Source organism: Puccinia triticina, chromosome 2A, assembly GCF_026914185.1.
Source record: "Puccinia triticina chromosome 2A, complete sequence".
Classification (NCBI taxonomy): Eukaryota; Fungi; Basidiomycota; class Pucciniomycetes; order Pucciniales; family Pucciniaceae; genus Puccinia; species Puccinia triticina.
In genome coordinates this window covers 1,848,632-1,867,564 of record NC_070559.1, presented here as the reverse complement: position 1 = coordinate 1,867,564, position 18,933 = coordinate 1,848,632, and the positions used below count along the sequence as shown (strand labels likewise).

Sequence of the window (18,933 nt, the reverse complement as noted above, 5' to 3'; positions counted from 1 at the left end):
CGGCTTTGGCACTAAAATACAGCTATTTTTAGTGTTAGCGCCTTCAAAAAGCTAAGGGTCTTGCTACGCTACACACTATATGTAGCGCTGGACTGCTACCCCTATTGTTAACTGCCCAGATTATTGGGGGCCAGCGCTACACTATGTTTTAGTGCCTCTCATTCCTTTTAGCGTAATAGTTGCATTGTTGGTTATTGGTATTCCACTATACAGGTGATTGTTTGAAGTTAAGTATATTTCTGATGATATCTAACTTTAAGCTGTGACCAGAGATAATGAAGATCTGATGGGGAAAAAACAGAATGGGCCAAGAGGCTCTACATTCATAGTGAGGGGACAACAGGTGGCTCTGAGGCAAACAGAAGGATGAGAAAAGCAGTGCAAAATCCTCCAACAAGGGGAAAAGGCAACCAGGCAACAAGGCATCTACTCCATGGCTTGGGATGACATAAGAGGAAACAATAACCATGGGGCTAAAAGTGTGTATGATCTGCAAGAGATTTACGCCATGGTAATATGAGAAATGCTTTGTATAATAATTACAGCACTGTACTATGGCTTGGAAGCTCTGTATGTACAAGGCATCATTTCGTTGTTGGACGCAGCAACACTGGAAGTATGGGACTTTTTACTACATGGCCAGCGCTTTAAATACAACACTGCTTCTGGACACTGCAGTCCTGCAGTTACAGCGCATTATTATGCTAGCGCTGCAAATACAATGCTGCTTCTGAAAACTACGGTTCTGTAGGTACATGTCAGCCTTAGAGATACATCAAGTATCCAAAAGACTGCAATAACTTAGTAAATAATAATAATTATTAAATCATTATTGCAGAATCAGATTCCTCATCATAAATTAAGGGGGGTCACCCACTTAAAGTACCCCCTTATTCCTATTCCTTCATGTACTAATTGTATAAATAAGAATTGGCCCCAGAAAGCGCCCAAAAATAATATTACATACATAAATTTAGTAAAACAAACAATGTACATAAAATTCAACTGTTGTACATTAATATGTAATATTACTCGTGTAAAAATACCCCGTGAAATTATTATGTAGACTTCTACTGAAGCTCTTTCACATGACAATTGGTTATAAACATGTCATGTGACAGAGTCAGGGAAATTGGTCTATTACAATACAATTAAATTACCCACAGCCAAGCCCTTTTCACGGCTACACCCCTGGATACTCCCATAGGGAGAAAAGGACTCAGTGTTTACGCCCACTGAAGTCCCCTCTATAAATAGAGGCCTATTTGGCCCTCAGGAAAAGATCCCCCAGACCATTCACCACCAATAAACTGTAAGTTGCCGTGAATATTCTCCTCTGCTAATATTGTAGCCCCTTTTCCCTTTAAAACCATTCCCAGCACGTAAAATCCACTGGATTAAACCTTTAAATATCAAAAATCCCTTATTAGCATATTTACAAGCTTTATCCTTAAAAGTAGTTGCCGTAAGACCTCTGCCTCTGACAAGCAGCCAATCAGCTTAAGCGCTTACCACCTACTTTTACTCCAAATTTATTCCCTGTATCCAAATTTATTCCCTGTAATTAATAATTATATATTATTAATTACATGGTAAATCTTCCTCTTTTTAAAGAGTGTTTAAAACCCTTGTAGTGGCCAAATTACCCCGTAACAAGTTTAGTAACTTACATTACTAGTGTTTACATCAGCACAGTTGTAGTGCTAGGGCCCAAAAACCCTTATTTTGACGGGTTTTTTGCCCTAAGCTTCATAAACAGAGCTGTCAGTACAGGAATTTATTACACTCACTGCAAAAAAACTGTATCAACTGTGAGCAGTTGACATGCGGTAACTCTGAGGAAGCTTGTGGTGTTACACCAGCCTTACCCAAGGTTTGACTCAACCAAAGCTTCAATGCACAGTCACTGTGCACCTTGCACAGTGACTGTGCCAACAGAGGCACTTGTGCATTCAGGTGGAGTTACAATGTTAGCTTGGCTTGAGTATCCTGCATGTCAACTGCAAGCAGTTGACCAAGTTTTTTTTGCAGTGACTACTTTCTTATTTACTGAAGTGTGCTCTGGTCTTTTAGTTATAGTGGGTGTGCTACTATCTAAAGGTGTGCCTGCTTACAATATATATTTTTAGTTTTATGCTCAATTTTTTTGTATATTTTCTACGGGGCACACTACTGTTTCAAGGTGCACCCGCGATGACCTAATATATTTTGTTTTGTACTAATATTTTTTATTTTTACTATTTTTACTTGTCTAGCCAGCTCCTACTGGGTAGCTGGCTGACAGAATAACTCTTTTTTTTTGCAGCATTCACTGATCCTACAGTGGGGAAATGCTGCACAAAAAAATGAGTTTTTGACACTGTTAATGATTTTTGATCCACTGGCAATAATTTTTTTTATGGAGCACCAGCACTTCATCCAAGAAATTCAAATGGTGAGCCTGCCAAAGTGGTATACCAACAATAATTCCCTTCTTTCTTTCTTTCTGACCACACAGTTATTATGAACACAAAGTACCAAGCGCTTTTGAAAGAGACTCAACCACTTCATCTCTACTTGGAATTGAGCCTCCACCTTTGGAAGTACAGGCGTGAGTACTTTGATTTCTTATAGGATTTCAAGGGTGTTTCCTTTCTTGATTTGAGATTTAACTTTCCAACATTGAAAACCAATTCATGCAGCGCTAGCAACTCATTTACCTATCACACCGCTATAACCTACACTGGCTGTATGAACAACCAGGGTAGTAAGCTTCTTTGGAGAGAGATAAATAATGATTTGGAAAATCTTTTCTAATTCAGCAATCACTCTTATTTCCAACTTTGAACCAATATTCACAGATTCCAACTGGCAACAACCGTGATTACTGATCTCCCTCTAGTAATTAATTCACTTATCAAATTGATGAATTGGAAATTAATCATGATTTCCCAACTTCAAGCAGTATTCCATACACCACTGATGGTACCTGGTTGCTAGGACCAGCATTTCATTCAGACTATCCACAGGGTTAGCCTCTTCAAGCGGCCTTCTGAGTAATCACTTTTGTCAACACTAACTCCTGCATCCCTTTCTCTTGATCACCAGAATGGGTTTTTGGCTTTAAAGCACCAACAAAGTATGAAAAATTTGCATAAATGTCTAGCTCATACAGCAATGGGCCTTCACATTTGTGAGTACTTAAGAGAAATTACTTCCTTGACATGAAATACTACCTAACAAATCATTCAGCTATAGCAGCGCATTGGCATACACAAACGCTGTACCATACAGCCCTAACAACCAGGATGGCAAGGCTCTTTGTAAGGAGTTCTTAACTGGTGAAGAAACTTTGGCTAATTCACCAATCAACTTTATCCACAACTTTCAATTTATTACAGGTGTGCATTCAGAACAATTGTCAGTCATGATCTCCTTTTGGTAACTGTGTCATATTTTAAATCAAGGGAATTGGATATTAATCATGATTTTTCAACTTTCAGTGTTCCTTTCCCCGCCAATAATCAGTTTTATGCTGCATCAGCACTTCATTCAAAAAACTCAAGCGGTGAGCCTGTCCAAGCGGCATACCAATCAATCACCCCAATTAACACTCAATCATTCCCTTTGCTCTTGCTTTCCCATACACCACTGATGGTACCTGGTTACCGGGACCAGAATTGCATTCAAACTATCCACAGGGCAAGCCTCTTCATGCAGCCTTCTGAGTAATCAGTTTTGTCAACACTAAATCATTCACCGCTTTTGCTCAATCAACGGATTTTTTTTTGGCTGTAAAGCAACAACAATATATGAAACATTTGCATCAACATCTAGCTCATACAACAATGAGCCTTCACATTTGTGAGTACTTTAGTTCCTCTTGGAACAATAAGGGTAATTCTTGTAAGGGTCTGTCCTCGGGGTGGGGAGGCGCTGGTCCATCAAGTCTAGCTAGAATGTAAATTGCTAGATGGGGAAAGAGAATGGATCTTCCCCCGGCTCCTCCTTATGGTGAGGAGCGTGACATGTGTGTGTAGCTACAAGACATGTCCAGGGATGAGCCTGGCGCGCGGGCGCAGCTCATAACATCATCCCGCCTTTAACGCCCAAGCCCCCGGCTCTGCGTCCTCTCCCCGGGCAGCAATAAAAAACCCCATAGGGAAAAAGCTTCATCCTCATTTCATCCTCCTCCTCCTGGCGTGTCTTTCCGTCGCGTCGGGAAATCTTGAGTCGAAATTTTGCACGAGTTCCTGGCAGTTCGCCAAATTTTCAGCCGGCTCCCATGAATCTTCCTCGGGTCCGAATCCTTTCCACGAGACCAAATATTGTTTCTTCTTCCTCATTCGCCTGCTGTCCAAGATCTCCGCCACCTCCCATTCTTCTTCCCCGTTGATTCTTACCGGCGCCGGTCTATCTGTCCCTCTTCCGTTGATTGTATCTGTAGAGTGTTTTCTCAAAACTGACACATGAAATACAGAATGTACCCCTTTCATTGAGAGGGGGAGTGTCAGTTTATAAACGGATTGAGAAATTTTAGCGCAGATTGGGAAGGGCCCCAGCCACTTGTGACCTAGCTTGGGGCATGGCCTGGTCGTCGAGATATTCCTGCTGTTGAGCCATACCTCGTCGCCGATCTTCCAATCCGGCGTCGGTCGCGCGTGTCTGTCGAATTGAGTTTTCATCCGGTCCTGTGCCTCTTCCAGGGCTGCTTTCAGCTCCTCTTGTACCGAGTTCAGCGTTCGTAGTCTGTCCTCTACCGTAGGTAAACATTGCGTCGAAGAAGGTATTCCCCCTAGTGTCAATTCAAAACCGTAGTTCGCTTTGAATGGCGACATTCCTGTCGACGTGTGCGTGCTGTTGTTGTGCGAAAATTCCGCCATGGCTAGCAGAGGTTCCCAGTTGTCCTGCCTGTAGCTTGTGAAATGCCGGAGGTACTGTTCTACGGCTTTGTTCGTGATCTCAGACTGGCTGTCTGTCCGAGGGTGGTACGCCGTCGATGGACAGAGCCTAATTCCCAGCCGGCCGCTTAACTCTTTTGTAATCCGCGAAATAAAGATGCTTCCCCGGTCCGACACTATTGTCTTAGGCGTCCCATGCAGCCGCCATACGTTCCTCAGCATCAGATCGGCTAGTTCTTCTGAAGATGAGTCCTTGCGACACGCTACGAAGTGGGCCATTTTCGAAAACCGGTCCACTACCGTGAGAATACTGTCCTTCCCGTGTGACTCCGGCAGGTCCGTGATCAGATCGTAAGAAATGTCTGTCCACGGGCCCGCAGGCACCGGCAGGGGCTCGAGGGCGCCAAATGGCTTCTGGGTTGTTGCCTTAACCCTCTGGCACAAGTCGCACCCATCGACATATCGGTTGACGAACTTCTTAAGCGATGGCCAGTTGAAGCATCGCCGGACTAGTGCGAGTGTCTTGGCCCTGCCCGGGTGTCCCGTCATACGGCAGTCGTGGCGGCTCTTCAAGATGGCTGTCTTGATTCTATTGTTGGCCGGTACTTCCACCCATCCGTCGCGGTACAGTACTCCATCGTTGAGGCTCCACCCGTTTCTCGTCGCATTCCCTTTCCCACAGTCGGTCATCAAACTGGTCAGTCTCTCGTCATCCCCTGAAGCTGTCCTAATATAACTCATCAGCTCCGTGTCCGAAGGGATAAGATCCTCTTCCTCTTCTAGCGATTGCCTGTTCTCCTCAGCCCCCATAACGTCTACTTCGAACCAATAGTCCGCATCGAGTAGGTCAATTGACTCGTCGACAAAGAACTCATCGATTTCTGCTATCGCCGCGAAAGATTCGGAGGTGATGTTCTCCGGCCGTAGAATTTGTCCAAACGTCAGCTTTTCCTCTCCCTTTGGGGCTAGGTCCGGGCGTCTGGAAAGGGCGTCCGGCTTTGTAGACTGGCGACCTGGGCGAAACACGATTTCAAAGTCGAAGTTGCCTAGCGTCTCAGCCCACCTCACCTGTCGACGCGTAAGGCTTTTTGTTGTCATGAAGGTTTCAAGGTTTCGGTGATCAGTGTACACTATTGCCTTCAGGCGGTTCGGGTTCCCTTCGAGATCATGGCGCCATTCTTTAAACGCCGCCACGATCGCCAACAACTCCTTATCAAAGATCTCATAGTTCCTTTCAGCTTGGATGAGGGATCGCGATAGGAACGCCACCAGATGTAGCTCCCCATCCCTGCTGCATATCTGCGACAACACGGCTCCTAACGCAAAATCCGAGCAATCACACTCCAATAAGAATGGCTTGTAGGGGTCGGCTATCTTCAGGATAGGTGCGGTGGTGAACGCCGTCTTCAGCTCGTCGAAAGCCGCCTGGCATCGCTTGTCCCACACGAATTGAGTGTTTGCGCGAGTAAGGTCGTGTAGCGGTCGGGTGGTCTTGGAGAAGCTCCCTATGAACCTGCGATAGAAGTTTGCGAATCTGACAAACCGTTGTAGTTCTGTTACTGAAGCTGGTGCTGGCCAATCCGTCACGGCTTTCACTTTATTCGGATCCATCCTCACCCTGTTGCAGGAGATCAGGAGCCCTAGGTATTCTACCTCTCCTCGGGAAAACTCGCACTTTTCCGGCTTCAACCAAAGCTGTTGCTTGCTCAGCGTTTCAAGTACGCTTAGCACGGCCTCTTCATGGTTAGATCCTCGCTGAGTGTATATCATGATATCATCCAGATACGCCGCAACGTCTTTTTTGATCCGTCCCAATAGGATGTCTTGCATAAAAAACTGGAAGAATCCTGGGGCCCCCGTGGGCCCAAAAGGCATCGTCAATGGCGCAAACTGTCCCGCCCAGCAGACAAACGCTAATTTTTCTTCGTCTCCCTCGGCCACTCTCAGGTTTCTGTACGCGTTTCGCAAGTCCAGCTTGGTGAACCGGTTGGCATCTAGTAAGCTATCTACTAAATCGATTGTCAACGGGAGGGGGTACTTATTCTTTACTGTGACAGCATTCAGTTTACGGTAGTCGAAGCACGGCCGTAAGTTACCGTCCTTCTTTCCCGTAAACAGTACTGGCGCCGCCCAAGGTGACGTGGTCCTTCTGATAGTGCCTTGATCCAATCCTTCTCTAAGTAATTTGTCCAGGGCGTCGTTTTCTGCCGGTGACAGTGGGATTATGCGACTGGCCTGCGGGAGGGTTCCGGGAAGCAGGTCGACGCGGAAGTCGTATTTTCTTTGGGGGGGTAGCTTCTGGGCCTCCGACTTGTAGAACATCCGTAAGTATTGGTGGTACACCGCCGGGACTAGTTCTTCTGGTGATCGTTGCGGCTCCGCCAACTTGGCATTGGCCGCTAGTTTTGCCGACGTGGACCAGACCGTCTTCGCCGCACCCAATTGACCGGTATTCGCGTCGGGTTCCTGCTGAAGGCTTTCTAAAGGAGGTACCCGCTTGCCAGTTGTCCCTACACTGACTGAGACATTGGGCCCTAGGGAGATAGAAATGTACTCACATTGCGGAGGTGTTAGTCGGCACAAAGCGCGCACCCCCTTGTCAGTTGTCCTCGCGTGCCTCAACCCGGGCTCCTCCCCGTCTGTTGAGGTTTTTTTCGGACCTGACGACACCGCTGAAACGGTGGCAATTCCTGTTTGATCGGACTCCGGGAATTTGGTTGTCGTCCGCGGGGCCTGTGGTGTAAGTCCTAAAGGGTGTACCTGCTTGCCAGATATTCTCATACTCTCTGTCTGGTAGGGATGGGGTAAGATAGAACCAGACTCACATTGCGGGGGTGTTACTCGGCATAAAGCGCGCACCCCCTCGTCAGTTTTCCTCGCATGCCTCAACCCGGGCTCCTCCCCGTCTATTGAGGTTGTTTTCGGAACTGACGACACTGTCTCGGCAGTGGCGATCTCCTGGATGGTGGGCTTAAATCTGCGCTCCTTCCAATCAATGTGGTGCCCGTGGGCTCTGACCCACGGCATCCCCAGTATCCCGTCGTAGGTGTCCTTGAGGCGTGTGACTATGAATGTTGTCGGTTTTGTGTCGGCATCAAGGAACAGCTGCACCTCGGCTGATGATGTGTTTTTTGAACCGTCAAAGCCCGAGATTGTCCTCTCAGCTGGTGACGGTATGAGCTTTAATCTCTCTCTGTTCGCGTACGTCTCACTGATGACGTCGTGGGTTGCCCCCGAGTCTATGAGGAACGTGGCAAGTGGGGCGGTGGTTGTGGCTCTGGGATGGTAGTAAGAAGAAACGGGGGTGCTGACGAACAGCCTATTATTGATTGCATTGAGGTGAACAATATTACAAGCCCCTAACTTTGCTACTACAATCCCTCCGCTTGGGTGAGGCACAACCCTCACACCCGAGCCTCGCCATTTTTTGAGTCGTCCGCCATGCCTGCCCCGCCGCTGGTCCCCTCTCCCGTGGTGAGACGTCGTACTTGGTCCTCCAGTTCGGCAATCCTCGCATCCACGTTGCTCTTCCCCTTTCCTTTCTTTGGGCAGCTCCTCGCAATGTGACCCTTCTCGCCGCAAAAGAAACAAAGTCCGGCTTGCATCATGCTGGCCTTGTCCGCGCTCGTGAGCGGGCCTCTCATCGCCAAGACGTCCATGGCGTTAGGGTTGGCCGCTGTAGCTGTGAGGTCTGTCGCGTACTGGTCTGCTCCGTTGATCTCGTTGTCGATTTTCAGGGCGAGGTTGCTGAGGTCGGTCAGTGCGGTGAATTGGGTCCTAGCCAGGACTAGGGCCAACCGGATGTCTTTCTTGAGTCCCTGCTGGTATTGACTCATGAGCGTTGTCATTTCCCAACCCGTGTTCGAGGCGTGCTGGTTGAACTGGAAGGTATAGTGCGCCACCGACTTGGTTTGTTTCAGCAGTCTCAGCGCCTTCTCAGCTTGGGACTTCCGCTCGGTGTCGTAGTACATCATCTGGAAGGCCGTGGCGAATTCGAGGTACGATACCGGGTGTCCGGCGAACAGCTTCGTCGTGATTGGCTGAGCCCATTCGCTGGCTTGGCCGGTGAGGTATGAGATCGAGAAAATGATCCTGCTACGGTCGTTGGGGAACATCCGGGGGTTAGAGAGGACGTATAAACCAATTTGCGTGACGTATACCTCGGCCTTCGGCCCTCGCGTGCCATTGTACTTGTCTGGCAGGCCGATTTTGGGCCCCTTCGCCGTGGTATCGTCTAGGATTTGGGGCGCGTTTGGAGGCTGTCCTTGGACAATGGGTACTACGGCCGGCGCAACCATGCCTGCCCGAGCTGCCGCTAGTTCAGCCTCGGCTCGCTGGCGAAGTCCGCGTTCTTCTTGGATGGATGCCGCCAATTCGTCCACCCGGGCACGGAGTGCTGCTGCGTCGTCGGCCATTCGAGTGGTTGGTTCAGGGTTGTCGGTGGTTCGGTCTGGTTCTGGTCTGTGCGGTCTTTTTGAGGATCGTCGATTCTCTCTTTAGCTCTGATCGTTTGGTTCTGGTTCTTCTTATCGTTTGGTTCTGGTTCTTCTTGTTCGGTCTTTGGTTCTTTCTGATTCTGGTTTCGGCCTCGTCCCCCGTGTTGAGATCTAGCAATATGTAAGGGTCTGTCCTCAGGGTGGGGAGGCGCTGGTCCGTCAAGTCTAGCTAGAATGTAAATTGCTAGATGGGGAAAGAGAATGGATCTTCCCCCGGCTCCTCCTTATGGTGAGGAGCGTGACATGTGTGTGTAGCTACAAGACATGTCCAGGGATGAGCCTGGCGCGCGGGCGCAGCTCATAACAATTCTGGCAGCAAAAACCCTGCTGATCTTATTACCAGCAACATCCTCAAGCATGCATTTAAGTTTGTTTTTGAGGAACACATAATCAGTCAGGAACTTTTGGCCAATTCATAAGGAATTTCAATCTATCACAGCTACCAACTTGGGAACTATTATTCACACCAATCGTCCAACAGAGAAAATTCTCAAAACGATGTGTGAGCTGATTCAGGGAATATTTTCTGGGTGCTTTGTTGATTGAAAATTGAAGCTTATTGTTCCTCTGTTAATTAAATTCAAAATAGTAATTCCCCGCGACAAACCGGAACAGTACCGGAAAGCCCAGCTATAGTATCGAATCCTGAACCGGAATCTCAGCTTTCAGGTCACGGCCCTAGCGAGCGCCGAGGTGCGCTATATTCGATTGACAGTCAAACAGGGAAGTTTGTATGCACATTCCCTGGTTGCGGGAAGCAGATCTCCAGGAAGGACAATGTCAAAGGGCACTGGGTCACACACTCCCCGAATCAACTTTGTAAGTTTTTTTTTTTTCCCTCCAATTATCTCGCGTAAAGCTTTTACTTTTCACCAAATTTGTCTCATCACATTGGAGAAAATGCTGACTACTTTCAACGAAACACAAAAACAGTCGCCTGCAGTTACCATGCCGTGAGAACGGTGCCTGCCGGAAAGACATCTTGCACTAAGAAGTTCAAGAGGTTGGCCGACCTCAGGAAGCATGTGAACAATGTGCACAGTGCACCGTGGGACATGACATCTCTTCGAAAACAACCAAGATGATTATCTGATGGAATATTAAGGGGCCCGATTCCTAGCTCAAGCACTTCTTGACACAAAATGATTGAGTTTAACTCGAAATATAGCGTGGTCTACTAGCACGGTAAGCTTGTTTCTCAGGAGACGTGAAACACCGTCAAGGGCCAGTATGACCGGAGGGAAACATCACCCAAACACCATCGATGAAATAGCGGAGCGGTTAGTCTACATCGAAAAAGCACCCAAGTAAAGCGATAGGTTTGCGGAGTCACAGCAGGCGTTGAGTTGCCGAGCGCATATCATATCGGCACACCAGTGGCGCTCGGAATGCTGACAAGAGCAGCAAAAAATACTCCTAGATCAGATGATAGCTGATTGGGCAAGAGCTGGATCTGACGAAGTTTCGGCCGAATGGATGAGATGGATTAAAGATAATGAGAATGTCGGAAGCGAAGATGAGTTGATGGTGTGGGTTTCGAAATGGTTTGAGGTCGGGCGGGACTTTAAGGAGCTGGAGAACCGATGGCGTTCATTGCTTGTGTGTTTGAAGCTTACATATGCATCATCTTCGATGACAAACCGTCTTAAGGAGGGGAGATCATTCGATAATGAATCAGAGAAGAGTGGGACAAGAATTGAATAAGAATCAAGATAGGCTATTCCGCATAGGACTCTATTTATCTCACAAGAGTACACCCTTACATAAAACGTTATGAATAAAAGTAAAGAATGGCAGGCTAAATCAAAGCATAGTGAAAGAAAGGAAGTCAATGAGAATTCGAACAGCGACTGTGTGTTGTCGAGAAGCTTCTCTCGACAAGGGGGAGGCCCCGCAGCCATCTCTCGGACAGAGAGGGGGCTCGCGCTGCGCGTGATGGGCGCCTCTATCTCATCAATTATGACTTCACAAGATCACCCTTTCAACTTCTTTCGCGATTGTCCAATCATTCGTCCTCGTCCTCTTCGACCCCTCCAGACCATATTGGATCGGGCTCACTTAAATACGTTTTTTTTTTCTACTTAGACGGGCGACCCCGATCACTTGACCAACGAAGCCAGGTCGACTGGGAGAGCTCATCTCCGGAAGAAAAGTAGCTGAATGTAGAATCGTTGGCCCCTGGGGCTGATGCGCCATATAAGATCTGATTGGTTTTGGTTCTGCTGTCACGGGTGATTGCAGTCATGGATGTCTGGATGGAAAGCTCGGCGATGTGTCCTATCGGCATCTAGCCCTAACTTACAGTACAGTCCCTCGCAGCTGCTGGGCCCGATGGCTTCCCGGAGGCCCGGCCTAGTATTCAAGCATCGACAGGTCGATGGTCGTTCAACCTGGTCCGCCTTCGCTGCCCTGAACCCAACTCGGTCCTCCCAACACTGACCAAGCTGATACCGAAGCTGAACTTCCAAGTCCTGCTCCTCTTGCTCTCATCGTATTCGTGCCTACCAACATGTCCGATACTCGCAATACTCGCCCGCAGCATGCGGTTCGCCACGCCACCACCTCCGCCGATGTGGTGCCGATCATCGTTTCCAATTTCACCCCACCAGTCTCGTCGGCCGCCCAAGCCTGGCTGGCCACATTGGCGTGTGTCCATCCCAGCTGGTCCCAACCGGTCTGTCTCGCCCTCCGCCAACATCCCATCATCTCCTCGATCCAGCAGCTATTGAGCTTCCAGGATTCGCTAAGCAGGGTCCAGCCCGACCACCAAGGACCCGCCCTCGACGACCGATCAACGAGATACCGCCGCACCGCCGCCCCCTCCGCCTGTGCGGTCCGCACCTTGCTCCTAAACCTCTACCCCAATGTTGATCGCTCTAAATCAGATGCAATGTCCCAGACAGCTTACCAAGAGACTCTGACGCGCCAACTCCAACTGTCGAAGGAACTCTACCTCGACCCGGGATTCTTCAGCTCATTATCCAATCTCAGGTCAATTCATCTCGCCATGATCAAACTCTCGATCAGCAGCTTCACCTTCCTACTGTCCAGCCTTGCTCCTTCCCTCAGCGAACTTGGTCTACACGACGTTTACTTCATCGGTGCAGAAGATACGGTTCCTATCTTCCGGGCGATCTTCAAGCTTCCCCATCTCCATTCCTTGAGCCTCACCGGGCGGCTTGTAAGTGGCCGTTGCATCATCCCCATGCTCTTATATCCTTCCAACTATTTCGACTCCGGAAAGTCACTAGAGACCCTGTCCCTTTGCGATGAAGGCTTGACGTCGGCTGGAGAACTCATGCTCACACCTTGGGATCTTGTGCAATGTCTGGAGAATCTTCTCCCAGATGGCCGAAGCCACACAGATGATCATCACGACGTCAGTCCCCTCCCTTTTCATACTCGGAGAACTAGAGCACCCAGTCCATCTGCTAAAACAGTTTTGGTCCTCAAAACTTCTGACCTTCTCGCTCGACTGGGACTCAGAGTTCGCAGGCGAAGTACCCCAGCCCTCTCAAAATCGCCAACTACAGGTTTTGCATGAGTGATCCGGAATGGCACCAGCCCTTCCGGGCGCTCTATGTGAGCGCAAGAGCAGAGCTGCTTGGGATTCGAGTTGAAGTCGCACATCACACTGATCCCCTTCAACGGATCAAGTGGATGTCAAGCACTTCGTAAGGGGCCATGAAGCCATTGTATATGTACGCTTACCCATGCTGAAAAAAAAAAAAGAAAAAAACAACACAACTTCAGAAAGTATCAAGGCCGCTAGACCTGTACCCTTCTTTTGTAATAATACATCACTTGAGTGCTTAATCACACTTGCCTTCTTTATCGGTACTTGTTGCCTCTTCAATTTCTGAGAGGCATTGGGCATTCAGCTCCTCCAATAAGACTTCATGTCTGCCTATGTACTCAAGACTCCAGTATTTCTGTCGCTCAATCGAACCTCGATGATCTGGTGGCATTACGTCCCTCAAACTACAGAGCTTGAAGCAGCGAACATAGCTTGGAGCATCGCAGAGAGTTTGTAGCGTCGCATCGAGCAGCTCAGTCTCATCTCACCGAGTGATTCACACTACTCGCAGCGACCCAAGGCGCGACTTGAAGTAGTGCTTGGCATTAAACCTGGAAGACTTTCAATATCTTTCCTTAGCTCAGGCTGGGCTGATTGCTGACGAGTACCACCATAAAAATAGCTAGTTCAAGACATTGTGTCAAAATGCTCTTGAATTCTTATTCTCTCGCACAGCATGTGCTTGGGTACTTGATTTGCAAAGCTACCTTGGCTTCTTCGAGACTTCCGGATTCAGCAACAAATTGGGGGTGCACATCTAGTCTTCGCGCAGGCCAAGAAGATATCTGGTACGAAGTACCAAACCAAGAAAGACTAATCAACGGGAAGCGTCAGTGGGAAAATCAACCGAGCATCTTCCAACCAGACTTCTCGTCGGTTGGAGCGCATCATCCGCAGCTGTCCGACCCCAAACATAGCTATTACGGTAAGCCCAATCGTGTTTATAGTGCTAGGCTAGGGTGAAGGTATCAAGGTCGTTCATCAGCTGCTGTTCTTTGCCTCCTTTTTTCAAGCAGCGAATCTCCAAACCCATCTGATTTCGAATCCCAGAAAGAGACAAAAGACTACACAACACGATCTTGATGAGACGAGTTCACAGCCAAGTTTTGAACCACATTTTGCATATACTGGTAGGAGCAGTGGTCATGTTCCGATGCCCCAGAAAATTCAATGTGAAGGTAAGGACGAAAAATTATGCTTGAGAAAGATCCGCCAAGCTTGTGATTCATTCCTCTGAGTTGTCCGAAGTATTAATAACCACTTTTTCGAATTGGAACCAGGGACACAAAATGTTGCGATTGACCACTTCAATGACCAATTTTCTATCAGTCCGTCCCCGCCAACGCGCGTATCACACATTCCTATGGTGCCATCATTATCTCATGGTGATTATGTGCACCCTGAAAGCCTACCTAGGGGAGAACTTTCAGCTTTCTTACCATCAGAACCAGCATCCAGCTCTAAAGAAATGAATGGGAATGATGCATACAGATATTGGCTATCAGATCCACATATTGTGTTTGGAGATCTTAATGATCCCAAATGGCCCTCATTTTTAGATCTATTGGCGGAAGACTTGGATTTGAATGAAACAGGCTCTCCAAATGTTGAAAATTCCAGTGAAATCCAGGATTGCCATCAGGTTGAGCACCCTTGCACAGCTGAAGATCAGACTCAAAATGAAAGTAAGTAAGAACCGCAGAATAATGTTTTTCTATAAGGATACAACTAATTATAATTACAAATTCTTTCTCTGTTGGTTTTCAGGACTATCTGTGCCTGTGCAAAGCTCTCAAGATTTTTTTCAAGGCCTCCAGAGAGAAAATTCTGATGAAACAAATAGATTTGATTTTAAGGAAACCAGCCCTGATGGTGTGGAGAATGGAGATGTTGCTCAATTGCACCAGGAATTTGTTTCCCAAAATAGTGCCATCAAGGCTGGTGTGGATTCACAAGTCTCAACAGAAAGCACTGCTGAGCCTTTCCATTGTATAAGTATTGCCAAAATTGATATCAGTGATGGATATTTGGCAGAATTTACCAAGCAATTCCAAGAAAAAATCTTTGAAATACATGAGAAAAGGCCAACTGGGAAGATAATGGAAATCCCTTGGTTAGAAGGATATCCAGTCAAGATAACTAGAAGAAAAGTGGATTGGTTGTACACAATCAGGCCTACACGGGACATAAATACCAATCAAGATGAAGACCAACCATACGCTCATGAATTCCGAACTCGGACACACGTATTCAGAAGATTCAAGGAATTGATTATGTGGTCCATTTTCATCAACACATCCAGTTTGATAGAATTTGGATCAAGTGAGAGGGATTTCCAAGAGGAATACAAATCACATGTCAAATTAGTTGATTTCATTTTTCAAGAAGCTTTTAATCCCAGAGGAAATCATCTTCCTGTCATTGGGAATTTGGAAAGTATAGGGGATAGAAGTTTTGGGCCAGTTCAGAAGATTTTGTTGGAGGAGTTGACCCAAAAGGTAAAACATCACTCAAGAATAATGAATATGAATGAAGTACTGCGGAGAGCATTATTGATAAACAAAATTTATTATGAAAAATTTCAACCAGAACTATTTACCCAGCTGAAGAGTTGTGGGGGGAGGAATGAATTGCAGGCATTGGAAAGCTTAACACACAAAGGAATTATCAGAAATATCAAAATTGAAGAAAACATGGAAGATGGTAAAATCAATGAAGAGCTTGCAGTTAGAAAACTGGGTGACTTCAAGGTTGCACTAGGCAATGGGTTTCCAGATGAATTGAAGCCCAGATCGTTCAGGGTAAACCAGAAAATAGAATTTGAGAAGGACAAACAAGATATTTTGGATAAATTTATCAAGATAATGGACGAAAAGGCAAAGGAAAAAAAGGCAATAAAAAATGAGGCAGGAGGAATTCCAATTGGGCTTGCATGCCTTAAGGAAAATGAACAAGAGAAATCTGTCCAAGGGTTTAGTTGGATTGTGATGAATACAGGAGATATCCCTGACAACAGGCACATGTATCTCAAACTCCATTCCCTGATGATCAACTTGGAAGCATGTTACATTGCCTTAAAAAGCAGTGATATGTGGAAGGAAATCATACTGAAATCAGAGTCCCAAGGACAACCCTTCTTCAAATGTATCCAAAGCAATCTCCTCATGAAACAAACGAACAGCGGATTACCAATCTTTGGAGAATTCACACTGTATAATAGGGATCTTCTCAAAGATCCTCCTTGTTCTTCAGACTTTACTGATGTTCAACACTTGTTCATTGATTACTTTAGTGATTCAAGATCATACTCCAAAATGGTTGAACTTTCCCTCTTGTTGATTGGTTATTGGTGCAAAGATAAATTGAATAATATATTCACAAAGATAACCTGGGATGACCAATATCTTTGGGACACAGGTGTCAGATTATTGCAGGAGAAACTTAGCACTGCTGGTAAATACAGTCCAAAAAGTGCTTGTTCCCTCATTTCTTTAAATACAAATAGGATAGTTTGAAGTTCAAGTTTATTTGGCCAATTTATTTTCTGGATCCTAATCTTTGCAATTAAAACATACTGGAGTTCTATGGGCTGAAGCCTGAGGTTGAAGTTTTGCACAATTAAAAGAACTCAAGACACAAATTTTTGTGCATTGGTGGGAATTCAAAATTCAAGAGCCTTATCTTCGGGTGCTTGGGAGCCAAGCTAAGACCAATATCTGCACCGCGGAGTCACGGCATACCAATCACGGCATACCAAAGTGGTTATGGTGTCATGTTGGGATTGCGCAGTCGTGAAGCGGGCATGATGTCCGGGTGTGCTTTGCTGCGGCTCTTGCGCCCGTCCGCTGAACTCAGCCTGGCGGCCCGACCCCGACACAAGGAGACATAACCGATATTACGCAGTGATCCGATTCCCAATCATCGGCTGGGGATTGCGACTGAAAAACTTCATAAAGCTCCTCAAACAAGCACCCAGTCCCAGATACTCATTCTAGTCCCGGTGTACCTCCCCCATGGGACTATGCATTCTCTGGCCCATTTCGCACTAACAACCATCCAGTATCGAACATTCAGTGAGGGAATATCCTCTGTGACATGCACAAAAAACTCAGCAAAGCAACAAACGCAGCTGTTCTTATCAGCAGGGGTTGCTTACTGACTTTATGTATATGTTTCTACTTCTCTAGCCGGAATGTAATCGTGGGTGGTATGTCAATCGGGTTCGAATGCTGAGCCTCTGGACGGTCGGCGGAGGCCCGTTGGGTTGGCTGTTCTTGGTTATATCCTCGAGAGAAGTGAGAGACCACAACTTCGGCGAATGCAGTCCACGATTTATATCCAGTGTTTGCTGGGGACCCTAATACGTCAGGGCTCCATGGCCCACAAAAGAATAGGGAATGGTGATTACATGTAAGCCAGTCAAAGTAGATTAAGCACACCTTGCCTTCAGCCCTTCGCAGGTCACGAATTTTTCTCTCGCTTCCTCACGAATTCCTGTGCAAACAGAGCGCCTTGACGCTATCGCAGTATTCAAGTGAGTTTAAGAATAGCTCCAGAGCACTGCCAAAAGTAACTGTTCGGGCAGTCCGAGCAGTTGTCGGACAAACTTTGCCCAACGAGTTCTGCAGGGTGGTGGGTCCAGATTGCCGAACTCATCGGACAAACTCTGTACGATAACTGCTCGGACAGTCTTGCCCAAGCAGTTAGCTCACGCAGCAAAAGACGTACCCAACTAAAACCACGCGGACTCTGGTAAGAAAATCCACTGGTAAACTAGAACCAATGGTTGCGTCAAAAGAAATGAACCTTCGTAGATAATTGGTTTGCTTATTCTGGAGAGAAATTCCAAGCTTTATAACTTAGCTGCTTCAAAGTCGGATGAGGTGCCCAAAACCATCCTATCATCATGGTCCGGAATTTAGGCAAACTTGCAATCGCTGAGAGCCGTGGCCGTGAGTTCCAGCGTAAAGCTTCCGGTGGGCTTAGCCTGCCAACTCGCCCTGCATTGTCGACCAGAGCTGTACTCCATCACTTTTCCAAACCTCGGGTCCGCTTCTGTGCTGTATCATCATCATGTCCCATCTCGCACCATCATGGTCTGCATTCTTGATAAAGTGGGGTTTGGGACTGTGGATGCTTCACGTCTGCACGAATGGGAAGAGCAGAAATCAAGCCAGAAATCGCTAAGGGTCGTGACCTTGATTATCGGCGTGAAACTACTGACGGGCTCAGCCTGCCGACTTGACCCGCCTGATCGACCAGATCTTGACTGCATCATTTTCGAAAGCTCTGGTCCCGTTTGGTTTTCATCCACAAATCTCAACGGCCGAAAACCACAAGACCTCCGTGCAATTAACCTGATCAGAGGAAATGTGAAGAGGTAAACGCACAGTTGAACTATCCCGATGGCAGCTGGATAGGAACACAAATTCAACTCGCCACTAAATAAGAAGCGCATGATATATTTTCGTCACCGACGCTCAAATGAACGTGAGTTAACTAGGGGGGATGACACAACTGGCATTAGTTAAGAAATCCCAAGATTGAGAAATGAACAAGACTTGCGCTTACCAGATAGAGTATTCTACAAAAGCGCGAGAAAAGCCCATCCATTCCCATTCAACGATTATCAGCTGTTACCATACTTGAGCTGATAGGACACATTTATGCCTTTGTTCGGGCGCCAGAAGCTGCTTCATTGGTTGAATCGCTCACCTCGCCTAATGTAGATGCACTGCTTCTATTAACCCAGTCCTGTTTCTTAAGTTTAAGACGAAAACAGACTATGCTGAAGCATCAACACCGGGTGGGCATCTTTTCTCGCCTCTATTGATAAAGCAGTCTATATGAGCGCGAGGAAACTCCATCCACTTAATCCGATGATTCAGGGAGGTCGGTTGTTGAAAGACTGGAGTTGCTGCTTCGTATGTATGCCTTTGATAGATCCCTAGAGCCCGCTTCTTTGGGTGGATGGCTCACC

General features: G+C 47.0%; 2 protein-coding genes across 2 annotated transcripts; one reads left to right on the top strand and one right to left on the bottom strand.

Moving 5' to 3' along the window:
- Positions 1-4,157: 4,157 nt before the first annotated feature.
- On the bottom strand, positions 4,158-9,295 carry PtA15_2A206 (uncharacterized protein; the record flags this gene model as incomplete). The annotated part of the gene is made up of 2 exons (XM_053166203.1): positions 4,158-8,199; positions 8,289-9,295. 2 exons carry the CDS (start codon positions 9,293-9,295, stop codon positions 4,158-4,160), a joined length of 5,049 nt encoding a protein of 1,682 aa, XP_053017448.1.
- A 2,590-nt stretch (positions 9,296-11,885) lies between these two features.
- Positions 11,886-13,054, top strand: PtA15_2A205 (uncharacterized protein; the record flags this gene model as incomplete). The annotated part of the gene is made up of 2 exons (XM_053166202.1): positions 11,886-12,755; positions 12,863-13,054. The coding sequence occupies 2 exons, from the start codon at positions 11,886-11,888 to the stop codon at positions 13,052-13,054; spliced, it is 1,062 nt and encodes a 353-aa protein (XP_053017447.1).
- Positions 13,055-18,933: the final 5,879 nt, after the last annotated feature.